This window comes from Ochotona princeps, chromosome 26 (assembly GCF_030435755.1).
Source record: "Ochotona princeps isolate mOchPri1 chromosome 26, mOchPri1.hap1, whole genome shotgun sequence".
Lineage (NCBI taxonomy): Eukaryota > Metazoa > Chordata > Mammalia > Lagomorpha > Ochotonidae > Ochotona > Ochotona princeps.
The window spans coordinates 16,572,330-16,586,228 of record NC_080857.1 but is presented as its reverse complement, the minus strand read 5'-3'; the positions used below and the strand labels follow the sequence as shown (position 1 = coordinate 16,586,228).

The 13,899-nt window shown below is 53.4% G+C and overlaps 2 protein-coding genes across 4 annotated transcripts in view; one reads left to right on the top strand and one right to left on the bottom strand.

Annotated features, from left to right (window-relative positions):
* VIPAS39 (VPS33B interacting protein, apical-basolateral polarity regulator, spe-39 homolog) overlaps window positions 1-1,815 on the bottom strand; it is a 29,649-nt gene extending 27,834 nt beyond the window's left edge. For 2 of the 3 annotated variants that reach the window (XM_058655438.1, XM_004584369.4), the window contains exon 1: window positions 1,436-1,538. The gene's annotated coding sequence lies outside the window, so the exon portion shown is untranslated. Of the gene's footprint in view, window positions 1-1,435; window positions 1,539-1,620 lie in introns of those variants that run through there. The other variant, XM_058655437.1, reaches the window with a different exon arrangement.
* A 200-nt stretch (window positions 1,816-2,015) lies between these two features.
* On the top strand, window positions 2,016-9,586 carry AHSA1 (activator of HSP90 ATPase activity 1). Its single transcript, XM_004584368.4, has 9 exons — window positions 2,016-2,220; window positions 3,247-3,437; window positions 6,096-6,178; window positions 6,559-6,676; window positions 7,129-7,217; window positions 8,317-8,445; window positions 8,725-8,826; window positions 9,046-9,097; window positions 9,207-9,586. The coding sequence occupies exons 1-9, from the start codon at window positions 2,141-2,143 to the stop codon at window positions 9,377-9,379; spliced, it is 1,017 nt and encodes a 338-aa protein (XP_004584425.1). The 5' UTR covers window positions 2,016-2,140; the 3' UTR covers window positions 9,380-9,586.
* The last annotated feature ends 4,313 nt before the right edge of the window (window positions 9,587-13,899 follow it).

Genomic DNA, 13,899 nt, shown 5'->3' with positions numbered 1-13,899 from the left:
CCATTTCTCCAATCCCGAGCAAGCTTGGCAAATGACTGCACACCGAAGCCTTGCGGAGATTGACACCCTAACTCACAGAATGCAGTGAAAAACAGAGGACTCAGAAAACATCCCCTACCGAGCGCCCAGGACCAAAGGAAACACTGCGCCTGTTCCTTTTCACACTGGGTAGCTAAATATTTCCCTTGTGCTGTCCTCATCTGTAAAATGGTCATAACAAATGACATAATCTCACAGCACTGCCAGGATTGAACCAGTTAATACAGATTAAGTGCTTTGCGACCGACACAATGAACGTAGGACTGACATTTATTCTGCTGAGCCATCACAGTCCCTTGGGAAAAGGAAAATATCTTGATGCAATCCTAAAGATTCAAAAAGCAGTAATATCAAACTCTCAGGACATCTACAAAGGGATGTGTAAAGAGCAATGTCCCTGACATCTGTACAGTTCACTAAGTACTTCTTCACTCATCTGATCCCTCAAACATCCGCGGAACACAGGATTCACAGACCCCTCTTCCATTTCACCAATGAGGAAAACAAAACACGGAACGACTACATAGCAAATCCATTTGTCTAATCACTCCTATTCCAAACTACACAACCCACGCTTTCTGGCCCCTAAACCATTTGCACTGTCTTGCATGGATCTTTCAACCACGAATTTCACACTTGGGAAAACTGCGCAGCTCACGCTTTCCTCCAGCACGGTAAATATCCGCGTCTAACAAACCCACCGCTGCATGCAAGGGGTTTGGGGACCTTGTTGAACCCCACAGACGGCAGTGGGTACCTCCAGCACCAGGAGACGCCACAGGTCTTGGCAAGTACAGACACGATTTGTTACAAAGCAAGCAGGTGCAGTTTTTTTCTTAAGAACGACGGACAAATGTGCTTCAACACTTTTGATTCAAAGTACTTCAGAGGATGGTCCTTTGTGTCACCTGCTCACTTAGAGCCCAACAAGGGAGAGTGACAGATCCCAGGCGAGAAGAGGAACGTCAATGAGGTAGGACAACAGGAGGATGGATTGTCGGGGGGCAGGGGGTAGGAAAGAAAAAAGAAACACCCAGGCACGACAAAACGCTCTGCTTCAGCACACTCCAAAAACTATCCACTCGGAGTCGGACTCGGTACCATCATCTCTGGAGCCAGGGGTGGTCTGTGGCCGGGCTCCAGGGGCGGGGGCTACAGGTCAAGCTAGAACGACGCCACCCAGGCAGTCCTCGGCCGCAGCCCCGGCAGAGCCAAGCACTGGGGTTCACTCTCAGCCTCAACGCCGAGCTTATTCGGGCTCCCAGGGCCGCCCAGGCTAAGAGTCAGGCCTGAATGCAGCGGAGGTGTAGGGATGCCTCGGAGAGGGGAAGGACCAGGATGCGGAGAAGGTGCACGCTGCCAGACCAGCGACCCAAGGGGCTTGGGACACTCTCACCTCTTCCACACCGAGCCCTCCCTCTCACGACAGCGACAGCCTCAGCCTCTACGGGACGAGCCTTTCTCGTCAGGCTGTGCGGCATAGGGAAGGCGCGGAAGGAGACAGTCGCGAGGGTGTGTGGCGCAATGGAACCAGGCAAAGAAAGAGGTCGCAAGGCATGTTGGAAGTTGCAGTTCTTTTGCCTGGTGTGAAGCGCGGTCCCTGGGAGAAGACGAGAGCTTCTGGACTGCAATCCCCAGAAACCCAGGCGAGACCGTACTAGGCCACTTCCTTCACTTTCAGTTCGACCTTCCGGGGTTATCCAGAGGCTCACTTAAGACTACAACTCCCATGAGGCTCAGCAAACCCGATTTCGAGTCCAGGAAAACTGTGCGACGTGTTCTCTGTGTTCTTACGAGCGAGGAACGGTCGTGTGAGGTGTATTTTCGGCTTCTTTGGCGGGGATAGCCTGAGGGAACGTGAAGGAACTCTAGAACAGGCGGAACCGACTGTCTGGCGAGTTGGGACGGAAGTAGCCGGTGGGAGTGGGGTGGAGCCGGAAGTCCAGGCGGGGAGGGGTTGGGGGTGGAGGGAAAAGCAAGCCAGAAGGTGCCGCGGCCGCTTCTAGTAGTTTCCAGGCGCTGCTGGGCGGCTGGGACCTAGAGGTCCTGAGGCTGTGGCTGCGGCTGCTAGGGAGCTGGTGGCGGCGAGATTGGAAAGCTGATGGCCAAGTGGGGTGAGGGCGACCCACGCTGGATCGTGGAGGAGCGGGCAGACGCCACCAACGTCAACAACTGGCACTGGTGAGAGCCGGAAAAGACAGGCCGCAGCAGCGTCCGTCCCCACCGGGCTCTCAAGGTGGCTGGCATCTGGGCCCGGACGGAGGTGGGGCCAGGCGGCCGAGCCTGGAGCCGGGCACGGGGCCTTCGCGTGGCCGGTGTCCGGGGTCACTGTGTTCGTGTTAGTGATGGGATAGCGGCGGGGCTCGGGGGGGACGGTCTGCACCCCAAGAGAGGGGTTGCAGGGAGACTGCACCGAAGGCCTTAGTGCTTGATTTCGCCTGAGCGGGGCGATGCTTCCTGCACGTGGCCGGAAGAGCCGGAGAACCACCCCCCCACACAACGTTGGGTTTTTGCGGCTGAGGGCGAGGTGCAGTCCGCGCATTGGGTACGGCACCCCCCAGGTTGGCCGAGGAGGCTTTGCCACGTGTCGTGCTGCTTTGCAGCCTGAACTGTTGTAGCTGCAGGTTGCCGGGCAATGTGACCGTTTCGAAAAAGCCTGCCCTTGGGTAAAATCTTCCGGGAGGAACGTGAACTCGGATTTGAACCCTGCGGAAGCACTTTCTCTTTGTTGTAGCTCCTGTTGCTAGTGTTTTATGGGTGCTGAGTCGGAAGGTGACAGTGGGTGTTTTTTTGTTTTTTGGTTTTTTTCCTCTTTCGCTCTTGCTCGGTCTGCCTCTGAACAGTGGCCTCCATCTCATTTCTGTGGTTGGTTCTGAAGCCCTGTAGAAGGTGGGGACTTCCTGCTTGGGAGGCTTTTCAGGTGGTTACGATCCTGACTGAGGCAGGAGTTGCAAAGTTTTCCTGCACTGTGCAATTACCTTTTCTTTCGATTTTCCATGAACTTTCTGGAACGGATAGAGTTGTCCACATGTTCAGAGGTGGGTGCCTTATGGAAACGTCAGATGCCTTTTGGTGGCTTTGACATTCAGGCCCTGGGATGTGCCTGTGGGGCAGAGACCTTTGGGTTCTGTTCTCGCCACCTGCAAGACCTGTGTGCCCTTCACACGCGCTCAGATGCTGGTCCTCAGCCATGTTTCTCTCCCCTAGGACGGAGAGGGATGCTTCAAACTGGTCCACAGATAAGCTGAAAACGTTGTTCCTGGCGGTGCGAGTGCAGAATGAGGAGGGCAAGTGTGAGGTGACAGAAGTGAGCAAGCTGGATGGAGAGGCGTCCATTAACAACCGCAAGGGCAAACTCATCTTCTTTTATGAGTGGAGCATCAAACTTAACTGGACAGGTGAGTCCAGGCCAGACTGGCAGGGACGGGGACACCAGCAGCCAGATGCGGAGGGCTTGGAAGCTGCCAGAAGGTGGAGGCAGCTGCTGTTGCTCCGGGCTCTGAGGACAGCAACCACAGGCACTGGAGTTTCTCCATCCCGTGGGACGGGCCCTAGAAGATGTCTTCTCTCTGGGTCTCCTTGGTGCCCACCGAAGCAGTGACCTTGGACCCTGGGGCCTTGGTCTGTGTGGGGACAGCAGACCAGCTCTATCTGCTTGGTCTTTTTCTGAATGTCTGCAGTGGAGAGCTAGCAGGTCCCCACTGTGCTAAGGAACTCTACTGAGGTGTAACTGGAGTGTAATTGGAGCCGTTACATTTTCCCATCAGGTTTGGACCCTTGGATGATGATTATAAGAAAGAATTGGGGTCATGTGTGTGCTGCCCTTCTGTGGGCCTGACAGACTTTAAGTCTTACAAGGCACTGGAGCTAAAGGGGCCTGAGACCCAGCTGCTGTCTGCCTGGGGTGACACAGCAAATAACCTTGTGTTGCAGCCAGCATATGCTGGAAATGGTCATGAAGACAGGGTGGGATACATATGTCTTTCCATTTTGTTTTGTTTTAAGGTTTATTTTCATTTGAAAGGCAGATTTTACATAAAAAAGGAAAGACAGGGAAAGAGGTGCACAGGGTCACTCAGTGGTTGGAACAGCCAGAGCTGAGCTGATCTGAAGCCAGCATCTTCTTCCACATTCCCCATGGGGATGCAGGGTCCCAAGGACCTGGCCATCTCTGCTGATTCTCCAGCAGGGAGCCAAGCTGGGTTTCAAGATTTATTTATTTTTATTAGGCAGATTAACATAGAGAAGGAAATAGGGAAGGCTCTCCCATCTGCTGGTTCACCTCGAAATGGCCACAATGGCCAGAGCTGGCCTGCTCCAAAGCCAGGAGTTGGGAACCTCTTCCAGGTCTCCCACACAGGTACAGAGTCCTAAGGCTTTAGGCCATCCTCCGCTGCTTTTTTCAGGCCACAAGCAGGGAATTGAATGGAAAGTGGGGCAGCCAGGACATAAATCTGCACCAATATGGGATTCCTGGCATTTGTAGGTGGAGGATTGGCCGGCTGAGCCGCCGTGGCACTCCCGCACCCTGCTAGGTTTACATTGTTTGGTAAAGTGTGCCTAGAGCATTGTAGTCTGGGAGACACCTTAGGTGTCATCATCTTGTTAAGTTCCCTTGATAGAAATTGAGAAATTGGGGGCCCCAGGGAGTGAAGGTAAATGTTGATGAGATTTGAGATAGTTTTCCTGTCACTGTGCTAGCATTTGTTCGTTAAAATCACTGCAGTATGCATAGTAACAAGGAAAACAGAATTAGGAACGGAACACCCAAAACTTCAACAATCTTTTTTTTTGTTTTTGTTTTTAATTTAGGAGAAGCATCTCCTATTACTATTCATATCCAAAAGACCTATAAGATTAGGCCGAAGCTGGGGACAGGAATCTCAGGCCCTTCAGAGCGTGTAGTGTTTTTTGACTGACTGGGCCAGCCAACACTGGGAGCTGTGGCGTTGGTCTGGGTCCCCCACAAGGCTCCCCTTGAGCCATTGCCTGCGCCACCTAGGGCAGTGTTACCAGGAAGCTGGGGCTGAGCTGAGCCTCATGCCTAGGCGTTGCAGTGGGAGGTGCGGGTGTCTGCACTACTAGGCCACCCCGTGCCCTACCTTCATAAAAACAGGAAAGGAGAATATGGTAGTGTAGTTTTACACATGTGGAATGGTAAGGAAAACCCAAGTTCTACGGTCAGTGTCTGACTTGACCTTGAGAAGGACCCAATCTTGCAGCATCAGAAGTGTTGCAGCTCAAGGGCCTGGGGAGTAGGCTCATCTGCCATCACAGGGATGGTGGGGCAGCATTGCTGTGGTGTGGTACGCTGTGCCTCGACCTGCAAATGGCAGTATCCCACATGGGCACTTGTGTCCTGCCTGGCTGCCCTACTCACGGTCCAGCTCTTAGACTGTGTCCTAGCTCTTGGACCCGTGCATACATTGGAGAACCAGAAGAAGCTGTTGACTCTGGGTTGGCTTTGGCCACTGTGGCCACTTAGGGGCGTAAACCAGCAGTGGGAAGACCTTTCTCATGACTTGTCTTAAGTGTGCCTTTCAGATGAGAATGGATCTTTAAAAAAAGAAAACTTACAACAGCCAGTATGGATCACAACATAAAAGCTTGGGCCGAGACCATTGGGGGACAGATGTTTGAAGTGTGTTTTCTGTAGTTCTGTGCCAGTCAGTTTAGCTGGGTACCTTTTTATAGTTCATGTAGCGTTTCCAACTGTGACGTTCTTTTGATTATGTTTCTCCCCAATACACTGAGTGCATTGGAAGCTAGTGTCCTGGCAGAAGTGATGGTTGACCCATGTGTCTGCTGGAGTTGCTGCCAGTGTCCCACCCCTGGAGTGCTTGGTCCCACCCTGAAGTACACAGTTGGTCTCCAGAATTCTGGCGACAGGGGGCATTTCTTGGGGCAGGGGCGGCAGTGTTGGGCATGCAGATTCTCGCCAAATAAAGAAGCCTGGTCCAGCTGTCTGGAAGCAGCAGAAATGGGATGGCAGGTAGGGGCTAGAGCAGAAACCTTACCTGCACAAGGAGACAATGACATCACGTTGCTTTCAACAGGTACCTCAAAATCAGGCGTGCAGTATAAGGGCCATGTGGAGATCCCAAATTTGTCGGATGAGAACAGCGTGGAGGAAGTGGAGGTTTGTGCTTCTGGGCTCACCCTGAGTCCTCCTTGTCTCCTTACTCTCAGATGAGAACAATGAGCTGTCACTCGGGACGAATGGCCCAGGCTGGCTGCGCTCGCCCCAGCCCGCAGACCCCCTCTAGGCACTGGGTGCCGCTGGAAGCCTCCGGAGTGCTGCGGTTTGTTCACTTTCTTTGCCTTGGCTACCACCACCCCGAGTCAGAGTCACCCTGGCCTCGGCGGGAGGACTCGGGCAGGACCCCGCGTGGGGGCTGGGGGAGCTCCCCGCCCTGCAGAGTTCCTTGGCAGTGTCAGCTGTTCCCTGGCGGCCAGCACTCCCTCCGCGTGGGGGTGCCCTGCAGCTCACTCACCACCTCCCTGTGCTCTGTCCCTCAGGTGAGCGTGAGCCTTGCCAAAGATGAGCCAGACACCAATCTTGTGGCCTTAATGAAGGAGGAAGGGGCGAAACTGCTGAGGGAGGCGATGGGAGTTTATATCAGCACGCTCAAAACAGGTATCTGGCAGATGGGTACAGGGCTGGGGGGCGGAGCTGCTGTGCCCAGTTCCGGAAACACACCTGAGCAGGGCCAGAGCCCTGTTTCCAATATGGGACATAAGCATCTTGGCTTGTACTTGGGCTGCTAGGCTGACGTATCCATTAGATTCCACCCTGACATTAGGGAGCTTGTAATCAGGGGGGTTGGCACCTTCCTAGAGGTGAAGTGGTGTCCCAGTGCCACGTGCTGGTGGCATTGGTGCAGAGGCAAGGTGGCTCACAGTGTGATGACCTGCTGTCCTGCCTGTGTGAGCCGGGGACACCGCTCCCACGACATCCACAGCAGTCCAGCACAGACCAGAGGTGAAGATAGACTTCTTTCGATCATGAGCTCATTTTGGGTCAGGCTATAGCGAAGCCCTCACTTTGAGCTGAGGAATGGTTTGCGAGAGCTGGTTTTGTATTCCCAGAGTTCACCCAGGGTATGATCTTGCCTACAATGAACGGAGAGTCCGTGGAGCCCGCGGGACGGCCAGCCCTGAAACCCGAGGAGCGCAAGGTAAGCTGCGCCCAGGCGCTGGACATGCAGGGTGTCTGCAGGGGCGTCACAGGTGGCGTCCTTCTTAATGCTGCAACTCGATGCCCTCTGAGCTTCCTCTCCAAGCCAGTGCAGCCTGGGCTTTGCTGCTGGTGCCTGTAGAGGGTCTGCACGCTGACCGTTACCAGCCTTCCTGTGGTTTTTATTCATTTGAAGCAAATGGGAGCCCTCAGGGACTTCACCCTTGGCTGTGGATTACATTTCACGCCAGTTAGGAGGACGTGAGCACAGGAGGGTGCTCACTGGGTAGCAGTACTTCTCACCGGAGTGTTGGTATTTCATGCTGCAGTGTGAGCTCATCAAGGCACCATGGGTTAGCTCACAGATGGCACCCACCAAGCAGCTGGTTGCACTCAGTGCCCCTGCAGGGGAGGCAGTGTTTCAGTCAGAGGTGGCATTTGGCGGGTCTGGCTCTGCACTTGCTGTGTGGCCCCGCTGCCCTGCCTACCAGCTTCATGCAAGACATGGGGAGAAAGTGCTCCTCGCTATAGAAGCCCAGGGTGGCACAGAGCTCTCCAGAATGCCTTGAGATTTGACTTGACCGCTGGCTGATTTTTTTAAGATTTATTTATTTTTATTGGAAAGTCAAGATATACAGAGGAGAGACAGAGGAAGATATTCTGTCCACTGGTTCACTCCCCAAGTGGCCACAACAGAAGGAGCTGAGCCAATCCAAAGCTAGGAGCCTAAAGCCTGTTCCGGGTCTCCCATTCGGGTGCAGGGTCCCAAGACTTTCCCAGGCCACAAGCAGGGAGCTGGATGGGAAGCATAGCCACCAGGATTAGAACTGGCGCCCATATAGGATCCCAGCATGTGCAAGGCGAGGATTTTAGTTGCTAGGCTACTGCACTGGGCCTGGCTGATGCGTTTTTTAATGAGTACCAGTTTTCTTCCTCCAGTGGTTATTTTCAGTGAGAATTAAGGATATTTCAGTTATTCTCAGAGGTGAGCAGCTTCTGTAGAGTTGTAGAGCTTCTGTAGAGCCGTCGCCAAAGCCGTGGTGATGGAAATGTCACCACTACCCTCACCTACTTGACTGTTGCCACTGCCACTTTCACAGGCCAAGGCGGCGCCTGTAAAGACCCAGGCCAAGCCTGTTGGCGTCAAAATCCCCACCTGTAAGATCACCCTGCGCGAGACCTTCCTGACGTCGCCTGAGGAGCTGTACAGAGTGTTCACCACCCAGGAGGTGAGGGCGTCCTGCCACTTACTGCCTGCCACAGGCGGGGGAATGCCTTCCCCCCAGCTTCGGGGGTGGGGGGTGTTTTCCTCCCCTGTGTTCGTGCTGCTTCAGGGCATGGGCTTGTTTGAAAAGCTGGTGGGTTCAGGAAGGATTCTCAAGGCCCAAGCCTGGCCTGTGGTGGATGGGGACAGAGGGAGGCTTGGGGAATGCGAGTTGAGTCGTGCGGCTTTGTGCCGGGGTGCCACTGAGTGCTGGGTACCTCCCTGCCTGCCCTTCCTTCTGCAGCTGGTTCAGGCCTTCACACATGCTCCCGCGGTGCTGGAAGCCGACAAAGGCGGCAAGTTCCACATGGTGGACGGCAACGTCTCAGGGGAGTTCACCGAGCTGGTGAGTGCTGCTGGCTGTGGAGTGGACCCCTGCTCGGGGGAATGGAAGGCTTTCGTCTCTGGCTAATAAAACTCTTCTCTTCATTTCCCAAAAAATACAGTGATTTGAATTCTTTGCAAGTAATACAATTGCATAGATAGAGTGGGTGTGAAAGGCAGGCAGCGACGGGCTGGGTGCGTTGTAGTTCACGTTATGGACTGAGCTCTCTGGCTATTTTAGGTCCCCGAGAAACAGATCATGATGAAGTGGAGGTTTAAGTCTTGGCCAGAGGGTAAGCACATTGGTTCATCACCATGCCCCAGAACCTGTTCTTGCCCCTTACTCCTGAGCCCTGGTGGAAACCCTTGGTTTGAAACCTCTCTCCTCCTGCCCATTCCCAGGGCACTTCGCCACCATCACCTTGACCTTCACTGACAAGAACGGAGAGACAGAGGTGTGCATGGAAGGCCGGGGTGTGCCTGCTCCGGAGGAAGAGCGCACGCGGCAGGGCTGGCAGCGGTACTACTTTGAAGGCATCAAACAGACCTTTGGCTACGGTGCGCGCTTGTTTTAGCTCCGGCCTGCCCTGCACTTCAGTCCAGCCTTCTCCTGACTGGGGCTTGCAGCTCGCAGGATTGCACCATCCCAACCGCTAACTTGGGGCTGGGGCCCCTCCCCTCCACATACACCTTGGGTTCGTGCATGTTTTCTGCGGGGTGGGGTCAGAGGGTGATTTCTTTTTTTGTGTACATACGCTACATAAACATAATTTTAAAACACACATCTGGACCCTGGGTTGATTGGCTATTCTAAATGCTAAGAGTGGTGTGCTGCTCCTCCCCGCCCAGTGCCTGACCTGCTTACCCCCCTTCCAGCTGCTCACCTGCAGTCTGTTAGGAGTTACCTGGAAGGTTCTAAGCTGCAAAAAATGGAGGGGCTGGTGGGGAGCTGCTCTGCATTTGGTGTTAGCAACATTAGTTAGGAAGGTACTTTGTTGTTCATGACTCGATGTTCCTCAGCTGGTCTCCTCAGGCTACCTGGTACAGCTCACTGCTTCCAGGCCGGTGCTGGGATTACACAATGCTAACATGGCCACTGCCCAGCTGCAGGTGGCATTCTGAGTGTCCCACTTTGTGTGGCAGAGAGGGTCAGTGGGTCCTGCTGGATGTGCAGAGGGCTGGAGAGCCCCATGCTTGCCCCATGTGTCCAGCAGTGAGCAGTGCTGGAAGTACAGTGTGCAGCTGGCTGGCACTGGCTCAGTCAGCTTCCCAAACAGCCCTAGACAGTAGGGGATTTGTTTAGTTGTACAAATTTTATTTTGATAATTTTTACATGTTTGATTAGGATGTGAATGAAGGGTCAAGGGCTAGAGGAAAGTGGGTGAGAGTTGTTTTCACGTTCGTTTTTTTCCTTCCTGTATCGGGGGAGAGAAGGGAGTAGGGGAAAAGCCACACCTAGCCTCCCAGCCAGGGTCCCCAATGTGGGGCCTGCTCTGAGGGCTGCAAGGCTCCACTCAAGTGGTTTTGATAGTTCAGCAGTTCTGTGCATCAGTCTGACCCATGAAGATCTTCAGGTCTCTCCCCTCCAAACCACCAGGTCTCAGTCCGCTCACGCACCTGCAAGTACAGTGGCCCTGTCGTTGAGTGTCCCTCAGGATTCATTCCTCACCTACACATACAGTGACCTTATCCATGGATGTTCCTAGGGCGTAATTGCATGCCCCCAGAACTCGAGAGCTTACCACTGGGCAGCCAGCAGGCAATGGTGGGCACTGGTTGGAACTCCGGCTGCCCACAAGCCCAGGATGTTTCCCCTGCCTACCAGTGGTGGGTGGGGAGCTAGGATCCTCTGTAGGAAGCCTGGCCCAGCACGTGGCTGTGGCTGGGGGATCCAGACAACACCACTGCTGCTCAGACTTACCTGAACTCCCAAGAGTAGGTGTTGCACAAAAACTGAAGCACTGGACTTCATTAAAAAAAAACATTGGATCCCACATAGGGATTTTTAAGATGACATCAAATGGACAGCCCCATCCCCGTGGACCAGGTAAGAGAGAAAAGGGAAATTAGAAGCATTTGTCCCACCCTCTTTCCCCCATACCTGGACCCTCCCCATCCTGTTAAATGGTCCTCATGGGCCTGCATTCATTTAACTAGATAAACAACACCAAAAATAAAAATCTTATGGTGCAAGCACTGATGAAGTCAACACAGGGTTCGGTACAGATAACGGCAGAGCCAGCTGACAGTAAGTTGTCGGCACTAGCTCTGTGCCAGATAGCAGGGCTGCTTGCCAGTGCAGTTCAGACTGTCACACTAGCTGAACAGGCAGACTGCCCTTTCCCAGACCAGCACTGCCCCAGCTCCCTGCAGCCCGTGGTGAGTCAGTGCCCTGAAGGCAGACCCCAGCCCCTGCAGCTAGGTGGCAGAAAAGCCTGCAGGCTAATCCTACCTACATGACTTGGCCCGACCTTAGCAGTTAGAACTGGAGATGTGATCTGGATGACTAACGCCGCCAGAGCTGAGTGCTGGGCAGAACTGGCATCTGATTCAGCATCACAGCCAAATACAACCTGGGCTCCAGCTTGACAAGTCACCTTAACGGGCCTCCCCTAACAGACCTCCCAACCACAGAGACCACTAACCAAAAACCCACTAGAGTTTCATCCTGCCTGGCTGGAAAGTTAACAGTTCCAGAATCCTTACAGAAACAAGTATCTGAAGAAAAGACAAAACTGGGGTAGAGTGGCACACACCTTAGTAAGAAGCAAAGTGCAGGGCCAGTGCGATGGCTCAGTTGACTGATTCTCCACTTCCAAGCACCAGCATATGAATGCCAGCTCATGTCCCAGCTACACCACTTCGCATCCAGCTCCCTGCTTGTGGCCTGGGAAAGCAGTTGAGGACGGCCCAAAGTCTTGGGACCCTGCACCCATGTGGGAGACCTGGAAGAAGCTCCAGGCTCCTGGCTTCAGATCGGCTCAGCTCCAGCAGTTGTGGCCATTGAGGAGTGAACCAACAGATGGAAGATCTTGCTCTCTGTCTCTTCTCCATGTAAATCTACCTTTCCAATGAAAAATAAATCTTCAAAAAAGATGATGCATGTACATTTAGCAAAGAATACCTGCTGACTTCTGGACCTAAGAGCCCAGTGGCTTCCTCTCATTGGGCTGGAGCTGATCGGTTGAAAAGCTGCCTGATTGGGGGCAGATACTGTGGCCCAGCAGATGAAGCCACCACTGAAGATGCCCAGATGTCTGTCAGTGCTGATTGAGTTTCCACTTCTTCCCATTGAGCTTCCTGTTGATGTGCACCTGAAGGGGCGGCAGAAGACAGCATGAGTCTGGGGTGGCTGCCGCCCACCTAAGCAGGCTCCTGGCCTAGTCCCAGCTGTGGATGAAAACCTCTGCCACTATTTCAAACAGACCGACAACCCTGGTTAGTGGGTCCACACTGCAAAGCCTAAAGCCAGGAATTTCCAGGTCGTAAGAAGCACCTGGGGGAACCCCCTCAGAGAGTTAGCAGGCTTGGTGACAGCAGCTCTCGATATACTCCAGAAGCCACTGTGCTGAGCTGACAAAGTCAGGGGTTTTTAAGCTGTCATCCTCCAATCAGATTGAGAGCCATGCAGTACAAATTTTCAGGTAGGCAGGGAGTTACCAGAGCCCAAAAGTACAGTTACTTAACCTAAGGTAGCACAACAGGAGGCAGGAGGGGTCAGGTGTGCAGAGCCAATGGAGTAATTTCCACACTGTCAGTTATGAATGATGCGGAAGACAGGAGCGGGGTACACTGGAATGGTGGGAGGGGATGTAGGAAGGATGGGGTGCAGAAACTCACTTTCCGTGCCGTTGCTGTCCATTAACCTGACAAGTGAGTGTGGCAGCGCCCCATTGCCCAACCCCAGGCACTGACTGAGCTCCTCTCTTCTGGGCAGGTCAGCTTAGATTACCTTGGCACACTGGCGAGAGCCTGCTACGGCTCACACCTAATCACAGGCACCCTTGTCTGATGACAAGATCCCAGACATCTGGGGAAATAGCAACTTCTGGCACCTGCAGCTCATGTGTTCAGGATTGGAGCATGATGGCCTGGATCCCTGGTTCTTGGGAAAGGGATCCTGAAGGACAGTGGCGGCCTCAGTACAGCTACCGGGGTCTCCTGGGGGACACTGCAGTTTTCCAAAATCTCTAGTCCCAAGAGCACAGCACAAGCCTGAATGGTGCGTGGTGGTGACAATCTGGGGCTGGCGCCGGCTTGCGTCCTTCCACCATCCATAACTGGGCAACATTACTGGATGAGTTCTTCAACTTCCCTTTGTACTTCTGTCATCATCCACCAAGGAAAGGCAAGGAGGATGCAGAGAGGAGTTTTACTGCATCAGTTGCCATACCTTGGTCAAAGAGCGCAATCTTGGCGGTTTCCTTAACAAGACTCCTAGTACAGGACAAGCATGAGTTTTACAGGAAACCCAGCTTTCCAGCATGGCCACCCCATACAGTATCGAGGCCATCTTGTTCTTTAAAGATTGGGTTTTTTATTTATGGAGTAGTAACCCAACCTAGCAGTCCCTTTTTGGGGTTTTATTTATTTATTTTTTAAATTTCTTAACAGGCGGAGTTTGGGAGAGAGATCTTATGGTTCACTCATCAAATGGCTGCAGCAGCTCAAAAGTCCCACCTGGCAGACGGGATGGAGTTCCAGGCTCCTAGCTTTGGCCTGGCCCAAAACAGGCAATTGTGACTGAAGATTGCCAAGTTGACTGGAGGGCGGAGCCTGCTGAGCCCAGCACTTCACTCTGACCTCAGGCTACAAGTGGCCTCTCAGGCAACGGGGCCACTGCTGAGCCAGTAACTGACACAAACCAATACTCCCCACCAAATGAGGGCTGAAGCCACCCCTGCTTCAGCTTCTATGTCAAAAGGAATTTAAAACTCTCCTGCTCATCCCTTCCTGGCTCTTCTTTCTCTGTAGCTCCTTGCTTCACATCTTTCTTTCTGCTACACGGGGAAGGGAAGTCCTTGACCTAAGTACGCTGGAATAAAGGCCATCTAAATTCTTTTCTATATGTGGCTGTTATGTTCCTTCCCTGATG

What these genes read in the sequence shown, in the direction of transcription:
- AHSA1 (XM_004584368.4), top strand. Translation starts at nt 2,141, where the DNA reads ATGGCCAAGTGGGGTGAGGGCGACCCACGCTGGATCGTGGAGGAGCGG. An exon ending in CATCAAACTTAACTGGACAG is followed by an intron (nt 3,438 to 6,095) that starts GTGAGTCCAGGC and finishes TGCTTTCAACAG; the next exon opens with GTACCTCAAAATCAGGCGTG. An exon ending in ACAGCGTGGAGGAAGTGGAG is followed by an intron (nt 6,179 to 6,558) that starts GTTTGTGCTTCT and finishes TCTGTCCCTCAG; the next exon opens with GTGAGCGTGAGCCTTGCCAA.